Raw genomic sequence first — 19,073 nt, forward strand, 5'->3', positions numbered from 1 at the left:
AAAATACTGGGTAGTGGACATGTCAAAAACTAAGAAGCTCCATGGTCCCACAATTCTTTGAGATGTTTAAAGCTTAGTTGAGGAGTTGGGGAAGGAGTGGTCTTAGCTAAAGTAATTATACTGGCTCCACAAAACACACATTATTACCAGTTCATAGTTATAGTCCCTCCAAAAACTAGCAGTACAAGGCAGCATAAGCTAAAATCCATGAACGGAACCGAGTGGAATGGGATTGGTAAGGCTTGATTTGGGAGCTGTGCCTTCACACACTGGAACTCTTCTGAGTGGGTGGGAAAAAGATACCACTTCTCTTTCTTTTTGCATATTCTAGGTTGAGATAAACAGGGAATGAAAATAATCTGTCTGCCACCCCTACTTTCTGTACTGAATCTGAAGAAAGCGTTATTGACTTGTCAACAAATAAAAAGAGTAGAATAAAAGAGAAGTGGCAGAAATAGTCAAAAATTTTCTCTTTGGATATTGAAAGGAGGCCTCCAGGGGGCAGCACGAAGACAGAGAAATAAACCAAGATCATTTAGTCCTCCTTGGTCTGGGGCTCCCCACAGTTTCCCACCATCACTCCTCCCATTCCTTCCAACTTTATTTTTAGCTACCAGTGGGAGGGGGTAGGATAGGAGGGAAAGTAAAGAAAACAGAAAAGAAGAGAGACAGAGGCACAGAGGACTTCTGACACAGGACAGAACAACCAGGCATGGAGCTCCCCTTCTTCCCTCACCTGTTCTTGCCCCTGATGTTCCTGACAGGTGAGGGATGTTAACTGCTTGGTTTCTGGTGGGAGTGGAATATAAATGAATTGTTTGAAATTGGGCCCATTGGGGTATAAAAGTTCTTTGAGAGTTAGGGTAGGAGGTTAATAGTGATCCTATATTCCATGCGTGTGTTCCCACATGTGACTGCTTCAATATTGAGGCTGACAGAGACTGAAGTTGACTAGGGCCTTGCCTAAGATTTGTACTTAATTATTTAAAACCTGTCCTTAACCCTGTAGGAGTGAGGAGACAGAAAAGAAACATGCTGTGACCTTCCACGTGGCTAGTCTGATTCCTATTATTTCCCTCCCTCCTTCTCCCTGTGCTTGGTAGTACGTGGGACTTGAGACATAACTGCCTTACTATGTGGTCAGAACTCTGGGTTTATCTAACCAATGAACTACAGTTCCTGGTCACACAGTCCTTCCAATTTCCTGGATGCAAAAAGCTCACATACAAAACACCTTTCTGAAAGTAAGCATGGTTTGGGTTAGAGATATAGCCATTGGTAGTGTTGGTGGTGGGATAGCCTGAGAGGGGTTTGCTTAAAAGTAAGGAGTAAGACACAGTTGGGAAGAGCAACATGGGAGGGACAAGAGATCTGGAATTTTTCCTTGCCAGTGCCCTATAATCTTTGTTTCCTAAAATACCAGCTCTGATTTTAAGGGAATTGGGGTCAGAAGGAAAGAATCAGCGAGGACATGATTGGGGGCCTTTAGAACATGTTGAAGTTTGAGGAAACCATGAAGGTAGGCAAGGGGCAGTTGGGAGGTTTAATGAGATAAAAAGAAAGCAAATTCTGGGAAACTTTGGGGTAATGGGACCATTGGCAAGGATGGTTGGCAAACTGTGTGTGTGGGCAGGCGAGTGGCCCCACCCAGTTAATTACCACTGAGGTTTCCAGGGCTGGAACCAACAAGCAACCTAGACATTGGAGAAAGAATGAGAGTGTGACAATGTCCCTGGGAATCAAGAAGAGATAGAAGAGAGACACAGTACACTTTATGTTTCTTTTGTTCTGCCTATGGTCCTGGGTTTTGGGGAAGAATGGTTGTTCTTGGGTTGTAGAAAGACCCTTTCCCTCTTTTGACCCTCACAGTTTGCAGAGGAGGATGTGTAGGAGGAATGATGTGAAAAAGAGAAATTTGACCTTTCCAGACATGTCTGTGAATGAGATTTTAGGAGTGGAAATGGAAATACAGCTGTGGATCAGCATGGCAAAGAGCCACAGGACCCAAACACAGGAAGGGATCATTCTTTTGGAATCCATAACATAACAGAGTCCAGGAGAGCTTACAAATAAGAAGAAAGCAAAAAGATTGAGATTAAGATGCTACCTTATGGTTTCTATCTGGCTGTCATCCCCAGTCATGACTGACCATTTCATACTAATCCTATGATCCTGGCCCAACAGGTCTCTGCTCCCCCTTTAATCTGGATGTGAATCACCCACGCCTATTCTCAGGGCCACCAGAGGCTGAATTTGGATACAGAGTCTTACAGCACATTGGGGGTGGACAGAGATGGTGAGGAAGAAACCAGAGAGCAATGGGATTGGGACTGTGATAGTGCCAATAAAGGGGAGGTAAAATAGATGGGGTCTAAGTTCATTTGGTTTTTCGGAAAGTGACTGGAGCTCTAAACTTGCCACCTCAATGTACTTTCCCTCTGACCCCTATCAAGGGACATGTTTGCCCTATGCTTATACTCACGTCCTCCTCCCAGGATGCTGGTGGGCGCCCCTTGGGATGGGCCTTCAGGCGACCGGAGGGGGGACGTTTATCGCTGCCCTATAGGGGGGCCTCACAATGCCCCATGTGCCAAGGGCCACTTGGGTAAGAAGATGCCTGACCCTTCCTCTCCTAATCCCTTTGATACCCTAGTATCTTTGACCCTTATATGTCAGCTTCTTCACCTCCATAACCCACACATGCCCTGTTCCCTTCTCATTCTCTTCTAAAGCCACCAGGAACTCAAGCATGCCATTTGTGACCCCATGATCTCATTCTCTTTCACTCCCTTCCAACCAGGTGATTATCAATTGGGAAATTCTTCTCATCCTGCTGTGAATATGCACCTGGGCATGTCCCTATTAGAGACAGATGATGATGGGGGATTCATGGTAAGCTAAGGAAAGGGTGGTGGCAGGATCTCTGAAGGTTGTAGTAGAAAAAAAGAACATTGTGGAAAAGGAAACTAATCTATGTGGAGGGGTCAAGGAATCAACCCTAGAAAGCAGGGTAGGGGATCCCAGGGAGTAGTCAACCGGGAGCATGTTCTGAGGGTGCTTTTCGAAGCGTGGGAGTAACTATTTCCCCTGACTTTCCCCAGGCCTGTGCCCCTCTCTGGTCTCGTGCTTGTGGCAGCTCTGTCTTCAGTTCTGGAATATGTGCTCGTGTGGATGCTTCATTCCAGCCCCAGGGAAGCCTGGCACCCACTGCCCAACGTGAGCCAGAGGAAGAACCTAAAGACTCAGTTCCCAGATGGGGATGCTGGGTGGGGAAAAGATGGGGCAAAAAGGTCTGATGCCTGGCAGAGAGCCTGCATGGATATCCTCATTGCTACTTAATGTACCTGCAAAAGCTCCTTGTTTTCTAACATATTAGAATTCTGATTCCTTACCAAGGCATGAGGACTGGTCTAACCAATTTCAGAAACCCAGCTTTTGTTTTCACATACCCTGTGCCTTGACCATAGCATTTATCTCACCAATTCTCCTATGTGTTATCTCTTTTCATACCTCTGATTTCCCTTGTTTCCAGTGTTCTCTACCCAAATACCTTTCCTTATATTCTCCTCTTCTCAAACATCTTTAAACTTCAAATATCTTCTTCCTCTTCCTCTTCCTCCTCCTCTCCTTTTTTTTTCTTTTTGTAGGCCAGGCAAACACTCTACCACTGAGCTACAGCCCCAGCCCAATATCTTCCTATTTACTACCTCTTTGATTCTCAATCAGAATTGACTCTCTGGGGCTGGAGGTGTAGCTCAGTGGAAATGCATGTGCTGAGTATAAATGAAAAAAGATCTCTTCATTCTTCCACAGCAGTGGTGCTGTTTCTACTTAGCTTCTTTTCTACCTAGTTTCTACCTACCCTCATTTTTTACTAAATAGTATATATTCCTGCCTCCTCTTACAGTATTTTCCTTGCATATAATAAAGTGCCTAATAAATGTTTAATTGAATGTGTCCTCCTGTGACCTCTTCCCTTGTTGACCCCAGCCCAATATTTTTCTACTTACTTGTTTTCTATCACCATACCCCTCCTCCTAGGCTGCCCCACATACATGGATGTTGTCATCGTCTTGGATGGCTCCAACAGCATTTACCCTTGGTCTGAAGTTCAGACTTTCCTGCGAAGGCTGGTAGGAAGATTGTTTATTGATCCAGAGCAGATACAGGTAAGACAAGGCAATATAGATGGGCTTGGAGGGGCAGAGATGGATGCAAGGTGGTGTCTTCAGTAGTATTCAGGTATTCATCTCCCTCCTCTCTCCTCTTCCCTCTCCCAAATACATTTCATTGAGGTGCACACTTTATTCTTAGGTGGGACTGGTACAGTATGGAGAAAGTCCTGTACATGAGTGGTCCCTGGGAGATTTCCGAACCAAGGAAGAAGTGGTGAAAGCAGCCAGGAACCTCAGTCGGCGGGAAGGACGAGAAACAAAGACTGCCCAAGCAATAATGGTGGCCTGGTGAGACATTGTAAAGGGGAAGCAGAGTAATGAAGGATTAGAAGGTTACAAATGGATTTGAAATATATTGTGTATATCCCAAGATGTCTTGCATACTTACTTTTATATGCATATGGATGATGCATGGAAGAAGGCTAAGTTGGCCATCATTGTAGTCCCTCTTACTGCATTTCTACAAAGTGTTTATGTCTGTATCTCTCTAAGTCTCTGCTTTATCTCTGCAGACAGAACTCTGTCTCTCTCTATCTCTTCACTCCAACTTTGATCCTGGTCCTCAGGTTCTCCCCAACTCATATCCTACCCCTCTTTCCAAACATGATTCAAAACTCATCTCTAGGAAGTCTCCCCTGACCTGACAATTCTCTATTCTTTTTCTTTTTTTTCTGGTACCTGGGATTGAACCCAGGGTCAGTCAACCATGGAACCACATTCCAGCCCTCTTTTTATTTTTTATTTTGAGACAGGGTCTCACTAAATTGCTTAGGGCCTCACTAAATTGCTGAGGCTGACCTTGAACTTGTGATCCTGCTGCCTCAGCCTCCTGAGCTGGGATTACAACCATTCTCTATTCTACATTTCCTTAATATTTGTCTTCCCAAATACAATATTGTTGGATGAATTTTGTGCTTTATTTGAACTGAAGATATGCTATTCTTTATGTTCTACAGCATCTGGACATTTGAGTTCTAAGTCTATACCAGTCTCAATGTTAAATACTGTTGAGAAATGGCATAAAAGGCAAAATGACTGATCTCAGTGAACTGCTGACATTGTTAAATTCCTGTATGTGTGATATATCTGGTCATACCTCATTCTTTTCTCCCTCTTCTCAGCACAGAAGGGTTCAGTCAATCCCGAGGAGGCCGATCAGAGGCTGCCAGGCTACTGGTGGTTGTCACTGATGGAGAATCACATGATGGAGAGGAGCTTCCAGCAGCACTAAAGGCCTGCGAGGCTGGAGGAGTGACACGCTATGGGATTGCAGTGAGAATTGACTCTGAATCTAGAAGGGCTGGCAGGGGAAGAATTTGAGGACCAGTAACTTGAAGAAAATGGGATATTAACTACTTCCTGGGCTTCAGCCATAATTCCCTTCCTTTGCTTTATTTGGCTATATTATCTGTCAGCTCTAACACTTCACTCCACACTTCTAACAGATGCCAACTTGATCTCCTGACCTCAGGTCCTTGGTCACTATCTTCGGCGTCAGCGAGACCCCAGCTCTTTCCTGCGGGAAATTCGAGCTATTGCCAGTGATCCAGATGAGCGATTCTTCTTCAATGTCACTGATGAGGCTGCACTGACTGACATTGTAGATGCACTAGGAGACCGAATTTTTGGCCTTGAGGGTAATGATTACCCTGGAGAAATGAAGAAAAGAATAGGGGGAGTCCTGGAGTATAGTTGGGGTTCTAGAGTGAGTTCAGTAGGTCAAAGAGAGAACTGTCTTACCCTGATAGCTATTGATATTTTTTCATGTCCAAGGGTCTCATGGAGAAAATGAAAGCTCCTTTGGGCTGGAAATGTCTCAGATTGGTTTCTCCACCCATCGATTAAAGGTTGGACAGACTCTGATCCCTTCATGACATCTCCCAGCCTCTGACCCACTCTGACTCAAACAACTTCAACCCAGGTCCCTTCCAGATTCCTCTATTAACCAACCTCCATGCTGACCTTCCATGCCTTTTTAAATGACTATAGCATACCTTTAGTGATTCTCTACTTATTTAATCCTTATTCCCCACTGTCTTGCTAGTGACCCCTTCTGGTTCTAACCCCACAGGATGGGATCCTCTTTGGGATGGTGGGGGCCTATGACTGGGGAGGCTCAGTGCTATGGCTTGAAGAAGGTCACCGCCTTTTCCCCCCACGAACAGCCCTGGAAGATGAGTTTCCCCCTGCCCTGCAGAACCATGCAGCCTACCTGGGTGAGTAGCAGGAAGATGCAGGAGTGGGAGAGTGGGAGTGTGGGAGGAAGAAATGCTTTCCTAGTGGGGGTATGAGGTGCTCCCTCTTAACTCATGCAGCTTTTCACGGATCTCTTGCTATTTCCCTTGGGGCCTCCTCCTGTGCCCTTAGGGAGCCCTCACTCTGATCTCATCTTCTTTCCCTTTTACCTCTGATGCCTTACCTGCTTCTAGGTTACTCTGTTTCCTCCATGCTTTTGCGGGGTGGACGCCGCCTCTTTCTCTCAGGGGCTCCTAGGTTTAGACATCGAGGAAAAGTCATCGCCTTCCAACTTAAGAAAGATGGGGCCGTGAGGGTCGCCCAGAGCCTCCAGGGGGAGCAGGTAGGGTATCAAGTGAGGGTGGGACTCTTGGATTTCCAGGGACTTCCAGTCTGATGGGAAAGAATGAGATAGGGCAGGAGAGAGGCCCAAAAATTCTATGCCAGGCTAGGGATGTGGCTCAGTGGTAGAGTGCTTGCCTAGCATGCATGAGGCCCTGGGTTCAATCCCCACTACTGAAAAAAAAAAAAAGTCTGTCAAATTCTGATTGTCAGAGTCTGTCAGGAATGTAAGGACCAGACTGGTAGTACATCCCACTGAGTTCATTTATCCACAATCTTTTTTTCTGGGGTCATCATAACCTACCACTCTCCAGATCGGCTCATACTTTGGCAGTGAGCTCTGCCCATTGGATACAGATAGGGATGGGACAACTGATATTTTACTTGTGGCTGCCCCCATGTTCCTGGGACCCCAGAACAAGGAGACAGGACGTGTTTATGTGTATTTTGTGGGCCAGGTGAGACTTGCTGGGACCCCCTAGGACTTGGAGGGTTGGGGGATGGATGGGTTTGCTGAGAGGTCAGGGCAACCAGATTTTTAACTTCTATCTTTTCCTCACCTCCACCAGCAGTCTTTGCTAACACTCCAAGGAATACTTCAGCCAGAACCTCCTCAGGATGCTCGGTTTGGCTTTGCCATGGGTGCTCTTCCTGATCTGAACCAAGATGGATTTGCTGATGTGGCTGTGGGGGCACCCCTGGAGGATGGGCACCAGGGAGCTCTGTACCTATATCATGGAACCCAGAGTGGAGTCAGGCCCCATCCTGCCCAGGTCAGGAATACCCAGATAAATCAGGGGTACAGTGGTATGAACAGGAGGGGAGGTATGCTCTTTGCTTATCTATAGTCTCCTTGCTTGAGTCTCAAACCAAACAAGTGCTTTAATCAGTAGGCAAAAAAAGTGTGGTAGTACAGTGAGATACAGGTTTCTGAACCAAGGGACTCCTAAACACAGACAAGTTTCTCTTATTCCCTTGCTGGACTATAGTATTAGAAAGAACTTGGCAGGAGGACTGAGAAACCAGGTATGTGAGTGCCTGCTCAGTCTTTTCTCCTCTCTTTCTCTTAGCGGATTTCTGCTGCCACCATGCCACAGGCCCTCAGCTATTTTGGCCGAAGTGTGGATGGACGGCTTGATCTGGATGGAGACGATCTGGTAGATGTGGCTGTGGGTGCTCAGGGGGCAGCCATCCTGCTCAGGTAAGGAGTCCCAACTCAGGTAGCAGTGGACAGCTTAGCACATCTATTAAGAGAAAAGGCTTTGGAGTCACAGGCATAGATTTTAGTTTCTAGAACAACTTATCCTGTGCCTCCATTCCTAGTTTATAGAATGAAAATAAAGAGTAATACCTGCCTGCCTTTTAGGTTTATTGTAAGGATCATCTGGGATAATCCACATAAAGATTTAAGCACAGTTAATGCTTATTGAATTGAACTTATTATGTGACTTCTGTTATAGAGTTCAGGGAATGGTGACAGATGTGCATCCAGCCCCTCATTCTTTGTTTTAACTAGGAGGAGGCAAACACTGGGGTGGCACTTCTTGAAGGGCTTACCTCCTTTTTCTGGGATTTTGTTTCTATCCTATTCCTAGCTCCCGGCCCATTGTCTACCTGGCCCCATCACTGGAGGTGACCCCACCTGCCATCAGTGTGGTCCAGAGGGACTGTAGGCGGCGAGGCCAGGAAGCAACATGCTTGACTGCAGCCCTTTGCTTCCAAGTGACTTCCCGTACACCTGGACGCTGGGATCACCAATTCTGTGAGTGCAAACCTCAACCCTTTGCCTGCTTTGGTCTGTGAACTCCTCTTTATCCTCACTCTTGCCTTTCCTATTTAGATATGTGGTTCACAGCATCACTAGATGAGTGGATGGTTGGGGCACGTGCAGCATTTGATGGCTCTGGTCAGAGGATACCCCCACGGCAGCTCCACCTCAGTGTGGGGAACATCACTTGTGAGCAGCTGCACTTTCACGTGTTGGTGAGAAAGGGGAAGGAACTGCTTTGCATTGATGCCTTACAGCGCAAGGAAAAGGCTGGGTCAGAGGAGGAATTTCAAGTGAATCAGCAAGAAAGCTGAAGCAGGGAAAGTGAGACAATTCAGACTCTGGGATCATGCTAATTTAGGTTTGAATCCTAGCTCTGCCATTTACCACCATGAATTCTGGCAAGCCACTTATCTTCCAAATCGCAGTTTCCTATTCTGTAGGAACTCCTATATCATAAGAGTTGTATTAGAATCAAATGTAATAGTATTGATAAGGGCCTAAGGATATAGCTTAGTGGTATATCATCCAGCACTAGCAAGGGTCTGGGTTCAAACCCTAGCACTGCAAAAATAGTATTGGTAAAAAAAAAATACTACTGGAAAAAAATAGAATTGGTAAAACCTTAGGATAGTACCTAGCACATAGAAAGTGCTCCGTGAATGATCAATGTAGTTATCATATTCTCCCATGGGCCTAAGTTTCATACCTAACTCTGCTTCCCATAATCCTTAACTCTGGTTTCCCTTAGGATACATCAGATTATCTCCGGCCAGTGGCCTTAACTGTGACATTTGCCTTGGACAACACCACAAAGCCAGGGCCTGTGCTGGATGAAGGTTCACCCACCTCTATACGAAAATTGGTTAGCAGTGCCAAGCCCTGCCCTACCCTTGGGTCTCAACATTGCTCTCCTGGTGAATTCAAGAGAATGGGGAGGGGAGACATGAGATCATGATGAAAGCTGACATAGGCCCGTCTAATCAAAGCATAACAATTTTTCTCTTGCCACTTTTCCCCAACATTGCTCCTTTCTCCTTGTCTTCCTCTCAGCCCTGAGGCCCTTTTCTCTCTTCCAGGTCCCCTTCTCGAAAGATTGTGGCCCTGACAATGAATGTGTCACAGACTTGGTGCTTCAAGCTAATATGGACATAAGAGGTTCCAGGTTGATAGACACAAACCGGGCAAACCAGGGTGATCTGAGACAGACCAGAAGGAACTTGAAGGGAGTTGGGGGTTTGTTTCTTATAAGGTTAACAGAAGTGAGATTTTTAGTACTCCTTCAACTCTTGGTCTCTCCCTTATCTACCACTCCCAGGAAGGCCCCATTCGTGGTTCGAGGTGGCCGGAGGAAAGTGCTGGTATCAGCAACTTTGGAGAACAGGAAGGAAAATGCCTACAACACTAGCCTGAGTGTCAGCTTCTCTAGAAATCTCCACCTGGCCAGTTTCACTCCTCAGGTGCCCTTGGAAGAAGGGGTTAGGGGAGGAGGAGAGAAAGAAAGAGGAAGAAGATTGGGGTATTGGCTTTGACTGTGATATGCTTTGGAGAAATGCTCAGTGGTTAGAGGTTGTGGGTAGGGGAGCAATTGCAGGCCAAGCTCCAGCCTCCACCCTTATTGCTCTGCTCTCAGAGGGACAGCTCAGTAAAGGTGGAATGTGCAGTCCCTTCCCCTAATGCCCGGCTCTGCAGTGTGGGGCATCCTGTCTTCCAGACTGGAGCCAAGGTGAGTTGGGGCCCAGGCTGAGGAAGGGGTTCAGGGAAAATAGAGACTGTAATCTGTGGGACCTGGGAGTTCAGGGAAGGAGGCACACAAGGATCCTTATTCCTCTGTTGTTGTTCTATGAGGAAGAGTCTACCATTACCTATGTCCCCTGCCCCCAGGTGACCTTTCTGCTTGAGTTTGAGTTTAGCTGCTCCTCACTCCTGAGCCAGGTCTTGGTGAGGCTGACTGCCAATAGGTGAGAACAAAGGGAACTTCTTCCCAGCTCTCTTCTTTTGGTTTTGAGTTGGGGTTTGGGGAGAGGAACAGCCCTGATTCTTCTACTAGCAGAGAGGGCTATCTAAGGAGAGGTTGGGATGTGAACCTTTCCTCCCACCCCTGACCCTACAGCAGTAGCCTGGAGAGAAATGGGACCCTTCAAGATAACACAGCCCAGATCTCTGCCTACATCCAATATGAGCCTCACCTCCTGTTCTCTAGGTATGGCCCACCCAGGTACTGGCTGGAACTGAGTTCTGATCCCAGATTCATACCTTTATGTTTCTTCCCTCTCCTTTTGTGTACTTCAGTGTTCCCAGAAACAGAAACCCTTGGGGCTGCTCAGTCTTTTTGTCCTCACTTTCACCCATGAGGAACCTTCTCTTTTAAGCATCTTACCTTTCTAAGTATAAGGCTTTACAATGGACCTGGGATGAGGGGATTTGGGATGTGTCTATAAAGTTTGTTTCGAATCTATGTTATGTTTCATTTCTTTATTCTCCACGGCACCCCTATCACTTTATCATGTGCTAGCCCTACTTCCCTGAATCCATGCCTGTGTGCTGATCATGTGCCCCTTGACTGTCATGGCTGTGACCTTGTATCTCCTGACTTGGTGTCCACACAGTGAGTCCACCCTGCACCGCTATGAAGTTCACCCCTACAGGACCCTCCCAGTGGGTCCTGGCCCTGAATTCAAAACTACTCTTAGGGTGAGAAGCTGAAGGGGTCCTGCCATGACAGGGACATGGGAGTGGGGAGGACCAGTAACTGTGGGAAACTGTGGGTAAAGGATGGGCAGAGTCTCTCTTGGATTTTAATGGTATCTAGGATGAAGGGGAACAGATGAGGAAGGGTTTTCTTCTATCTCCCACCTCTTCTCATTTACAATCTTCCTCTCAGGTTCAGAACCTCGGCTGTTATGTGGTCAGTGGCCTCATCATCTCAGCTCTTCTTCCAGCTGTAGCCCAGGGAGGCAATTACTTCCTGTCACTATCTCAAGTCATTACTAACAATGTGAGTCTGGGCTGGAGCATGGAACCCTGTCATCTTGAGCTGAGGGACTCACTGAAGCTGGATACTATTATCAGCTCCCTATCTGTTGGCCCACCAGTCTCAGAGCTCCACTTCCTGGGGGACATTTCTTTTACATGTGGCTTCTTTGAAGGAAATAAAGGGGTTATACATAGACCACAAGAATGTGGGAAGTACGCACCTGCTCCACCTGGCCTCTCTCAGCAGCAGGTCTTTTCAGGGTGAATCTTCTCCTATAGGCAAGCTGCACAGTGCAGAACCTGACGGAGCCCCCTGGGCCCCCTGTGCATCCAGAGGAGCTTCGGCACACAAATAGACTGGTATGAGTCACAGGAGGATACCTAGAGCAAGGAGTGCAAATAGAGTCAGTTACCTTATGATGGAGGTGTGTGTGTGTGTGTGTGTGTGTGTGTGTGTGTGCATGAGTGTGTGCTTGTACACATGTGAAGTATATATGGGAAGAGGGGTTCTTTCTACTCCAGAATCATCATCTGTCTTTCTCTTCTGGTAGAATGGCAGCAATACGTGGTGTCAGGTTGTGAGGTGCCATCTTGGGCAGCTGGCAAAGGGGACTGAGGTTTCTGTTGGACTACTGAGACTGGTTCACAATGAATTTTTCCGGAGGGTAATAATTTCCTTTCCTATTAGTTTTCCCTTCTACTCCTATTTGGGACATTAATATAGGTTTTGGAAGTAGACAGAGTCATGTTCAAGTTTTAGTGTTAGTAGCTATTTGAGCATGAGCTTCTTTGTCTTGATCTTTAAAATGGAATAGTACCTATTTTATGGAGTTTTTGTAAATAAAAAATGAGTTGGACATATGGTAAACATTCAGTAAAACAGCTATTATTATTTTATTTTCCTCTATTTATCATCATTTAGTGCTATATTAATAATCAATTAACATTTATAGGATACCCAGATTTAATCAGATAATAATCCATCAAATGCTTATTATGTAAAAGATTGGTATTAGGTCAGTCAACACTGAAGATAATATCTCCAGCATTTAGCATTGTGCCTAACTCATTGTAGGTACTTACTACATTTTTGTTAAATGAATGGATAAAATAATTGATTTTGCATGTATGACTTGTATTGGGGGTAAGGGAAGTAAGATTTGTGTAGTTGAAAGAAATCTAGATTATGAAAGGTCTCTAAAGCTAGAAAGGTGAAATTGAATTTAGTATGATGGACAGTCAGAAGATAGTGTGAGTTCCTGAGCAGAGAAATGACATCTTAATTATAAATTGCTATGTAGCACTAGAAGTTTATGTTGCGCATTTCCATATACCACCTACTTTGAATAATACCAGATCCCTGGCATGTAGGTATAAGTTTGGAGGAAGTTAAATCTATCAAACCACCTTTCTCCAAGTCTGGTTTTCTCTTTATCCTTCTTTGATATCTTTTTTCATTCTTTTATTTATTTTTAACAAAGATTTATTAAGAAACTACTACATACTTGGCACCGTGGCAGGCACTAGGCACTGGAGACACAAAAGTTAGTGAAACATGAACCTTAACCTCAAGGATCTTTTAGTTCTGTGGGAAAAGACAGAGAAGTAAACACCAGGTATATTAGGTTTAAGGGCATGTGACTGGGATTTGCTCAACTCAGCTCTAGTGAGTGCCCTCTTGGCTATGTCACATCATGGCAGAAGCATGCAAACATGTGCATCTGGTCTCTCTTTTTATAAAGCCACTGGGATTCAATTATGGGGCTCCATCCTGATGAGTTTAGTCCTAATCACATCCCAAAGGACCCATCTCTAAAAACCATAGATGGATAAAGTTTCTGCCCTCTTAAAATCTCACAACAGGGATTAAATTTCAACACATGAAGGCTTATTGAGAAATATATCAAAATATATCCAAACCATGATACCATAGTTAGGAGGAAACACTTCCCTATTTCCCAGAGGGGTAAACTTCAACCTAAAGGCGGGATAAAGTCAGTTAAATAAAAGGGCCATGTGTTCAATCCCCAGAACCCCCCCCCCAAAAAGGGAAGTGGAATGCATTTCAGATAAACAGCACATTCGAAGGTCCAGAGACTTTCCATCTACTTCCCTTCCTCTCTTTTCCCATTGGTCTTCAACCTCTTGTGTTCTCGAGGGCCCTGGAAATTGTGGGAACGACAACTCGGGCTAAACATTATACTTGAACCACACTACCTGATGATGGCTCACTTTAAATGCCCTCCCATCCACTTGTTCCACAGGCCAAGTTCAAGTCTGTGATAGTGGTCAGTACCTTTGAGCTGGAAACTGAGGAAGGCAGTGTCCTACAGCTAACTGAAGCCTCCCGTTGGAGTGAGGTGAGACTCGAGACTGAGTTTAAGAGTTTTGAAAATTGGTGATGGAATGAGATAGGGCACCTGTGAGCTTTGAGTTAGAGATGATAAATGAGGATGTTAGGGTTCCACTGCCTCCATTCCTATTTCCTTTGAGTAGAAAGAGTCCCCTTAGTCTATTTTGGGGTTGGCATTGCTATAACATGGGGGTGAGGCTAGTTGGGTTAAAGGGCATATGTGAAAGACAACTCTTCTCCTCACATAGAGCCTCCTGGAGGTGATTCAGACCCATCCTGTCCTCATCTCCCTGTGGATCCTCATCGGCAGTGCCCTGGGAGGGCTGCTCCTGCTTGCTCTCCTCGTCTTCTGTCTGTGGAAGGTAAGCACTGCTTTAGTGGGGCGTGGGGAGCATGGTGCCTACAAGTTGAAAGATCCTTGATTATACAGGGAGAATAGGATTGTGCTGGGCACCTAAGCAGGCTGTAGGTTTAATGCCCATATCTTCATTGTACTCCACAAATGGTTTTTGGATTAAACTAAGCCAATTAAAATAAAATTGAATCCCGTTTTTGGAAGCAGAACAAAAGTGAAAACCTCAGATAAGTCTGAGAGCTATTGGCAGGGTCCCCAGTAAGGGCATTTGGCAGTGACTCTTATCTGTTTCTCTACAGCTTGACTTCTTTGCCCGTAAGAAAATCCCTGAGGAAGAAAAAAGAGGAGAGAAGCTGGAGCAATGAATGTAAAATAAGCCTTTAGAAAGTCCTCCCTGGCAGCTTCTTCAAGAGACTTTCATCAAAGGAGAGGTTTGGAGGCTCAGAGAAGACAAGAAGATGCCTCTGGACTATCTCCCCAGACCTGTAGCTTGACTTGACTTTTGAGTCCTGGGAATGTTGCTGGCAAGAGATGAGGCTTTACCTCAGACAAAAAAGCCTGGCACAAAAACTTGAAACACTCCCACCCTGTGCTTCCCTCTTTCTCATGATCCTGGGGTCTTTGTTCCTCCCACCCACCACCACCAGAAACAAAAGAATTTCTGCATTGGGCCCTTTCTCCTTTCAGATTCCCTCTTTGTCCTGGAAAGGATAAGTGTTAACCTCCTCCATTCCCCCACTCTCTCACCTTCCTGCCTGCTCCCCACTCCACAGGAGGGAGCTGACGTTGGCTTGCAAGATGTAAAGTCAACATCTGCCGCTTTCCTGTGGAGTCTAGTGATTCATAGAGCCGGATGGGGAGAGTCAACAGGAAAAAAGGAGGGAGGAGGAAAAGCCACAAGAGACACTCTGTACAATTCCAAGGAACAGAGAAGCCTTTAGACAGGCAACTGCCATCCCCCTGAAACCTGAGACTTCGTGGTGCATTCGCCCGCCCTCAGGTGCTAGGGAAACAGAGCTGCCCCCAGGCTTGCTGGGCATGGGCTTCCCAACCCTTAGCATTCCCTGGGAGCAAAGCCAGGGACTGGTGCCTGATTTTCTGGAGCCAGGGGCCCCCAGGTGGCTAAAACTAGAATAGCAGAGAAGACCAGGTAGTTAAGCAGTGTTTTCTCCACTTCTCTCAGATCTTACTTGCTCTCTTGAGCCCTCCTGGAGAGGTTTTCCTTATAGAAAGCTGAGAGGAGACTCCTGCTTGATGGTGGGAAACTCTTTTGCTTTTCCATCTTTGGGAAGCAGCAGCCCCATGGGATCTGAACAAGGAGGGTGTGCATTAAGAAGCCAAAAGTGGGGGGCATGATGTCTCTAGGGAGCAAGCCCTTTCTTGTCCAGCACTAGTTGTGTAGCAGATAGCTCTTAGGAAAATGTTTCTGGGGCAACCCCAGTCATACTTTGTAGGTTTCTCTGTTGGAATCAGTTTACCAGACCTTGTTTGATGTTTACTGGAAATCCCCAAGTAAATTTCTGACCTACCCCACCCTCATCCCATATTTTGGTCATGGCCATTAAAGGCAATTGGATTCTCATAGACACAGGGAAACTAGTGTTTCTTTGTAATCAAGACTATGGATACCAAAGTCAGTTACTGGTCTCAGAGTACAGCTCTTACAACCATTGAAGAATCAACACGTATTTAGAGTTGAGAAGAGAGAAGACACTGATTGGGCAGTTGACCCGCAGCTACAAAACCTGTCTGCCCAGGCTGTTCTTAAGGTCTAGATGCATTGTTTATTTTGGCATGTCTCTTGTCTTCTATAGAGAGCAACCCTCCTGGACATTGTCTGTTTCCTAGCAGGATGGACAATGTATCACATGGTCAGAACAAATAAAATTCAGTGTCAAGAGACTTCTGGCTCTATTTGAATTCCGTAGGATATAGACAGCTCAGGAATGGTGAAAAGTAAATTCTTGGTTAGGTTGAGACCTTATATATAGTATAGTCCCTAGAAGGCAAAGTTATAAAATAGTTTGAATATTCTTTGTGATTCTCTCACTGGAGATTACTCTGGCCTCCTGAAATTCTCACCTACTTAAGTGATTGTAGAGTATAAAGTGTGTAGGTTTGGGAAGCACACGGGCATAGATTGAAACTCCAGGTCTGCTGTTTATTAGCTTTGGACCTTAACCAAATCATAACTTCCTAGAGGTTAAGATAACAATAAAAGGCTGTGTAGTACAGTGGTTAGGAATGAAGACCAATTTGGGTTTAAATCTATGTTATACTGCTTAAAACCTGTTTGACTTAGAATGGATTTAACTTCTCTCCTTTAAATATATTAGGGTTGTGAGGATTAAATGAGATTATTCAAGAAAAGTGAGCATATAGTAAGTGCTCAATAAATGATAACTATAATTATAAAAACATTTTGTTAAATACCAGGCACCATGGCTCACACCTGTAATTCCAGTGACTCCAGAAGCTGAGGCAGGAGGATAGCAAGTTCAAAGGCAGCCTTCACAATTTAGCAAGACCCTGCCTCAATATTTAAAAATTTTTTTAAAAAGGGTTGGGGATATAGCTCAGTGGTAAGACACCTGTGGGTTCAATCCCCAGTACTAAAAAAAAAAAAAAGTTTCATTATAAAATAATCTACTTTACCATGTGTTACAAGGCTTTAGTGAGAAGGTATATTGAAGCACCAAGTGGTATTCCTGTTCTGGTGATTATCTCCCAGATCCTGAAGATTTGTTTCTTCTATGTGCTGTTGTCTTCTTCCACTAAATCTTATTCTATGCCTCATCCCCTTTCAAATATGTTCTTGAACCCTCAAAGGTGATAACTGACTGATTAACCTAAGGTACTAACAGTAGAAATCAAATCTATGCCAGGTGTGGTTGTGCATGCCTGTAATGCCAGCGATTTGGGAGGCTGAAGCAGGAGGATTGCAAGTTCAAAGCCAGTCTCAGCAATTTAGCGAGGTCCTAAGCAATTCAGTGAAACCCTGTCTCTAAATAAATATTAAAAAGGGCCGGCAGTGTGGTTCAGTGGTTAATTGCCCCTGAGTTCTATGCCTAGGACCAAAAAAGAAATCAAATCTATTTTATTTCTTTAGATAGCTAGGTGTTTTCTAGGCTCCTCTTGAGACACCCAGAGTTTTAGTATCCCAAGGAACATGTGCACTTACTGGCCTCAAGAAGATCATTGGTGGCCTAACTGGCCCGTTAGGGAAGGACATCATCTGTGCTGGTGGGTTATTTTGTGACATAGAGTCCATGGTGAACTTCCGGGCACTTATTGGCTATAACTTGATCAACTTTCATGGAGTCTGGGCCTAGAATTGAGGTCATACTCATGTTGACATATTTCCCTTACCTCTTTACCCGCCTCCAAAGGAAAGTAGATTTTTTTTGAGGACTGGTTCATCTAATCCTTTATCCTCAATTCTTTATTCTTTATGATTAATAGAACACTTTTGATATAATATGCCAGTAAGTACTAGGAGTATGTAACACACAAGAGGCACACTTTTTTGGACAATGTGGCAGGATTTTAAGGGAAAACTTTACAGAAAAAAACAAAAACAGAAACTTTACCTGGGGTCTCACTAAATGTAAGAGGGGATTTCTGGGAGGATCAACTACTAGCTGCAAAGTGAATTGTAATAGGTTAAAGCAGTTTGAGTTTGAACTCTTTTGTAAAAGTAATGAGAGAAGAGACGGAGGATGAAGAGAGAGTCCTGCTTTTGAAAAGCTTTGCAAACCACAGTAAGAATTTTTCTCTGAGAGTCTGATGGCACACATCTATAATCTCAGTAATACCGAAGACTGAGGCAGGAAGATCACAAGTTTAAGGACAGCCTCGGCAACAGACTCTGTCTCAAAATTAGAAGGAAAAAAAAAAAAAGAAAGAAAAAGAAAAGAAAAGAAAAGAAAGAAAGAAAAAGAGAAAGAAATGGCGAGGAATGTGGCTTAGTGGTAGAGGGCCCATGGGTTCAATACCAAGTACCGAGGACGAGCGCGCGCACACACACACAAACACGCAAATTTCCTTTGGTGCTGTGGTAGGGATCAAACTCAGGGTCTCTGGCAAGCCTCCACCACTGCATTACGTCCCCAGTTGTCCTTTAGGTTTTCATATGCATTTTAGTGGGCTTGCTAGAGCCACAGGGAGGAGATAGGCGAGCTGGGAAGACCATGTGGCTGCAACCGATTGATTGTTCAAGCACGGATCACAAAAACCTGGGCTAGGGAGATAGCTCAGTTGATAGGGTGCTTGCCCCGCCAGCATTGAGGCCCTGGGTTCAATCCCCAGCACCCCAAAAAAGGGAAGAAAAAAAAAAAAAAAAAAAAAAAACTACGGAAATCTGAATTTAAGGCTATGCAAATAGGGAAGATAGTCGTTTGTTCCAGAAAGAGAATGCTTTTCTGATTCTGAAATTGAGAGTGATCCCCTTTCCCTCAGGTTTTGTCCCCCAGGTGCGGTGGCCCACATTATCCGAGCTCAGTCCTCTGCTTATTACTACAATCTCCTCTTGTTTCAACCTACTCCCTTTAAATCCCCTTTTGTGCTTTGGTTTTGGGAGGGCTGGGGGAAGGGCGGGAGACTAAGCAGAATAACTGACCAAAGGTCTTTGAATATAATAAAGCGTCGTCATTAGTGGTAAAGCAGACAGTAGGTAAGAACGAAGCCCACCCAGGAAATTTGGGACTTGTCTGCCTGCTGCAGTAGAGCTGGTATTCGGGGCGGGGTCGAGGCGGGGTTTGGGGCGGAGCCACCTCCGGGAACAGGGTGGGGCGGGGCCAGAGGACACTTTTCAGCCGTTGTCCGCGAGGTTCCTTCTCTGATGGAGCAGGTCGGAGCGGGGGAGTTGGG

General features: G+C 45.2%; 1 protein-coding gene across 2 annotated transcripts; it reads left to right on the top strand.

Annotated features, from left to right (window-relative positions):
* The first annotated feature begins 10 nt into the window (after positions 1 to 10).
* Positions 11 to 16,090, top strand: Itga10 (integrin subunit alpha 10). Of its 2 annotated transcripts, XM_047543196.1 has the most exons (30): positions 11 to 764; positions 2,185 to 2,296; positions 2,496 to 2,605; positions 2,801 to 2,892; positions 3,102 to 3,216; positions 4,042 to 4,169; positions 4,315 to 4,463; positions 5,297 to 5,447; positions 5,647 to 5,812; positions 5,949 to 6,022; positions 6,247 to 6,391; positions 6,605 to 6,753; positions 7,067 to 7,210; positions 7,322 to 7,525; positions 7,823 to 7,953; positions 8,348 to 8,514; positions 8,593 to 8,735; positions 9,272 to 9,385; positions 9,600 to 9,685; positions 9,839 to 9,980; positions 10,154 to 10,246; positions 10,405 to 10,481; positions 10,634 to 10,723; positions 11,130 to 11,214; positions 11,405 to 11,518; positions 11,776 to 11,856; positions 12,048 to 12,161; positions 13,761 to 13,856; positions 14,098 to 14,211; positions 14,504 to 16,090. In XM_047543196.1, the coding sequence occupies exons 1-30, from the start codon at positions 713 to 715 to the stop codon at positions 14,567 to 14,569; spliced, it is 3,504 nt and encodes a 1,167-aa protein (XP_047399152.1). In that variant the 5' UTR covers positions 11 to 712; the 3' UTR covers positions 14,570 to 16,090. The 2 variants fall into 2 exon arrangements, with proteins under 2 accessions (XP_047399152.1, XP_047399145.1); XM_047543189.1 differs by having other exon boundaries at positions 9,600 to 9,980.
* Positions 16,091 to 19,073: the final 2,983 nt, after the last annotated feature.

The sequence above is a fragment of the Sciurus carolinensis genome, chromosome 1, assembly GCF_902686445.1.
Source record: "Sciurus carolinensis chromosome 1, mSciCar1.2, whole genome shotgun sequence".
NCBI classification, from domain to species: Eukaryota; Metazoa; Chordata; class Mammalia; order Rodentia; family Sciuridae; genus Sciurus; species Sciurus carolinensis.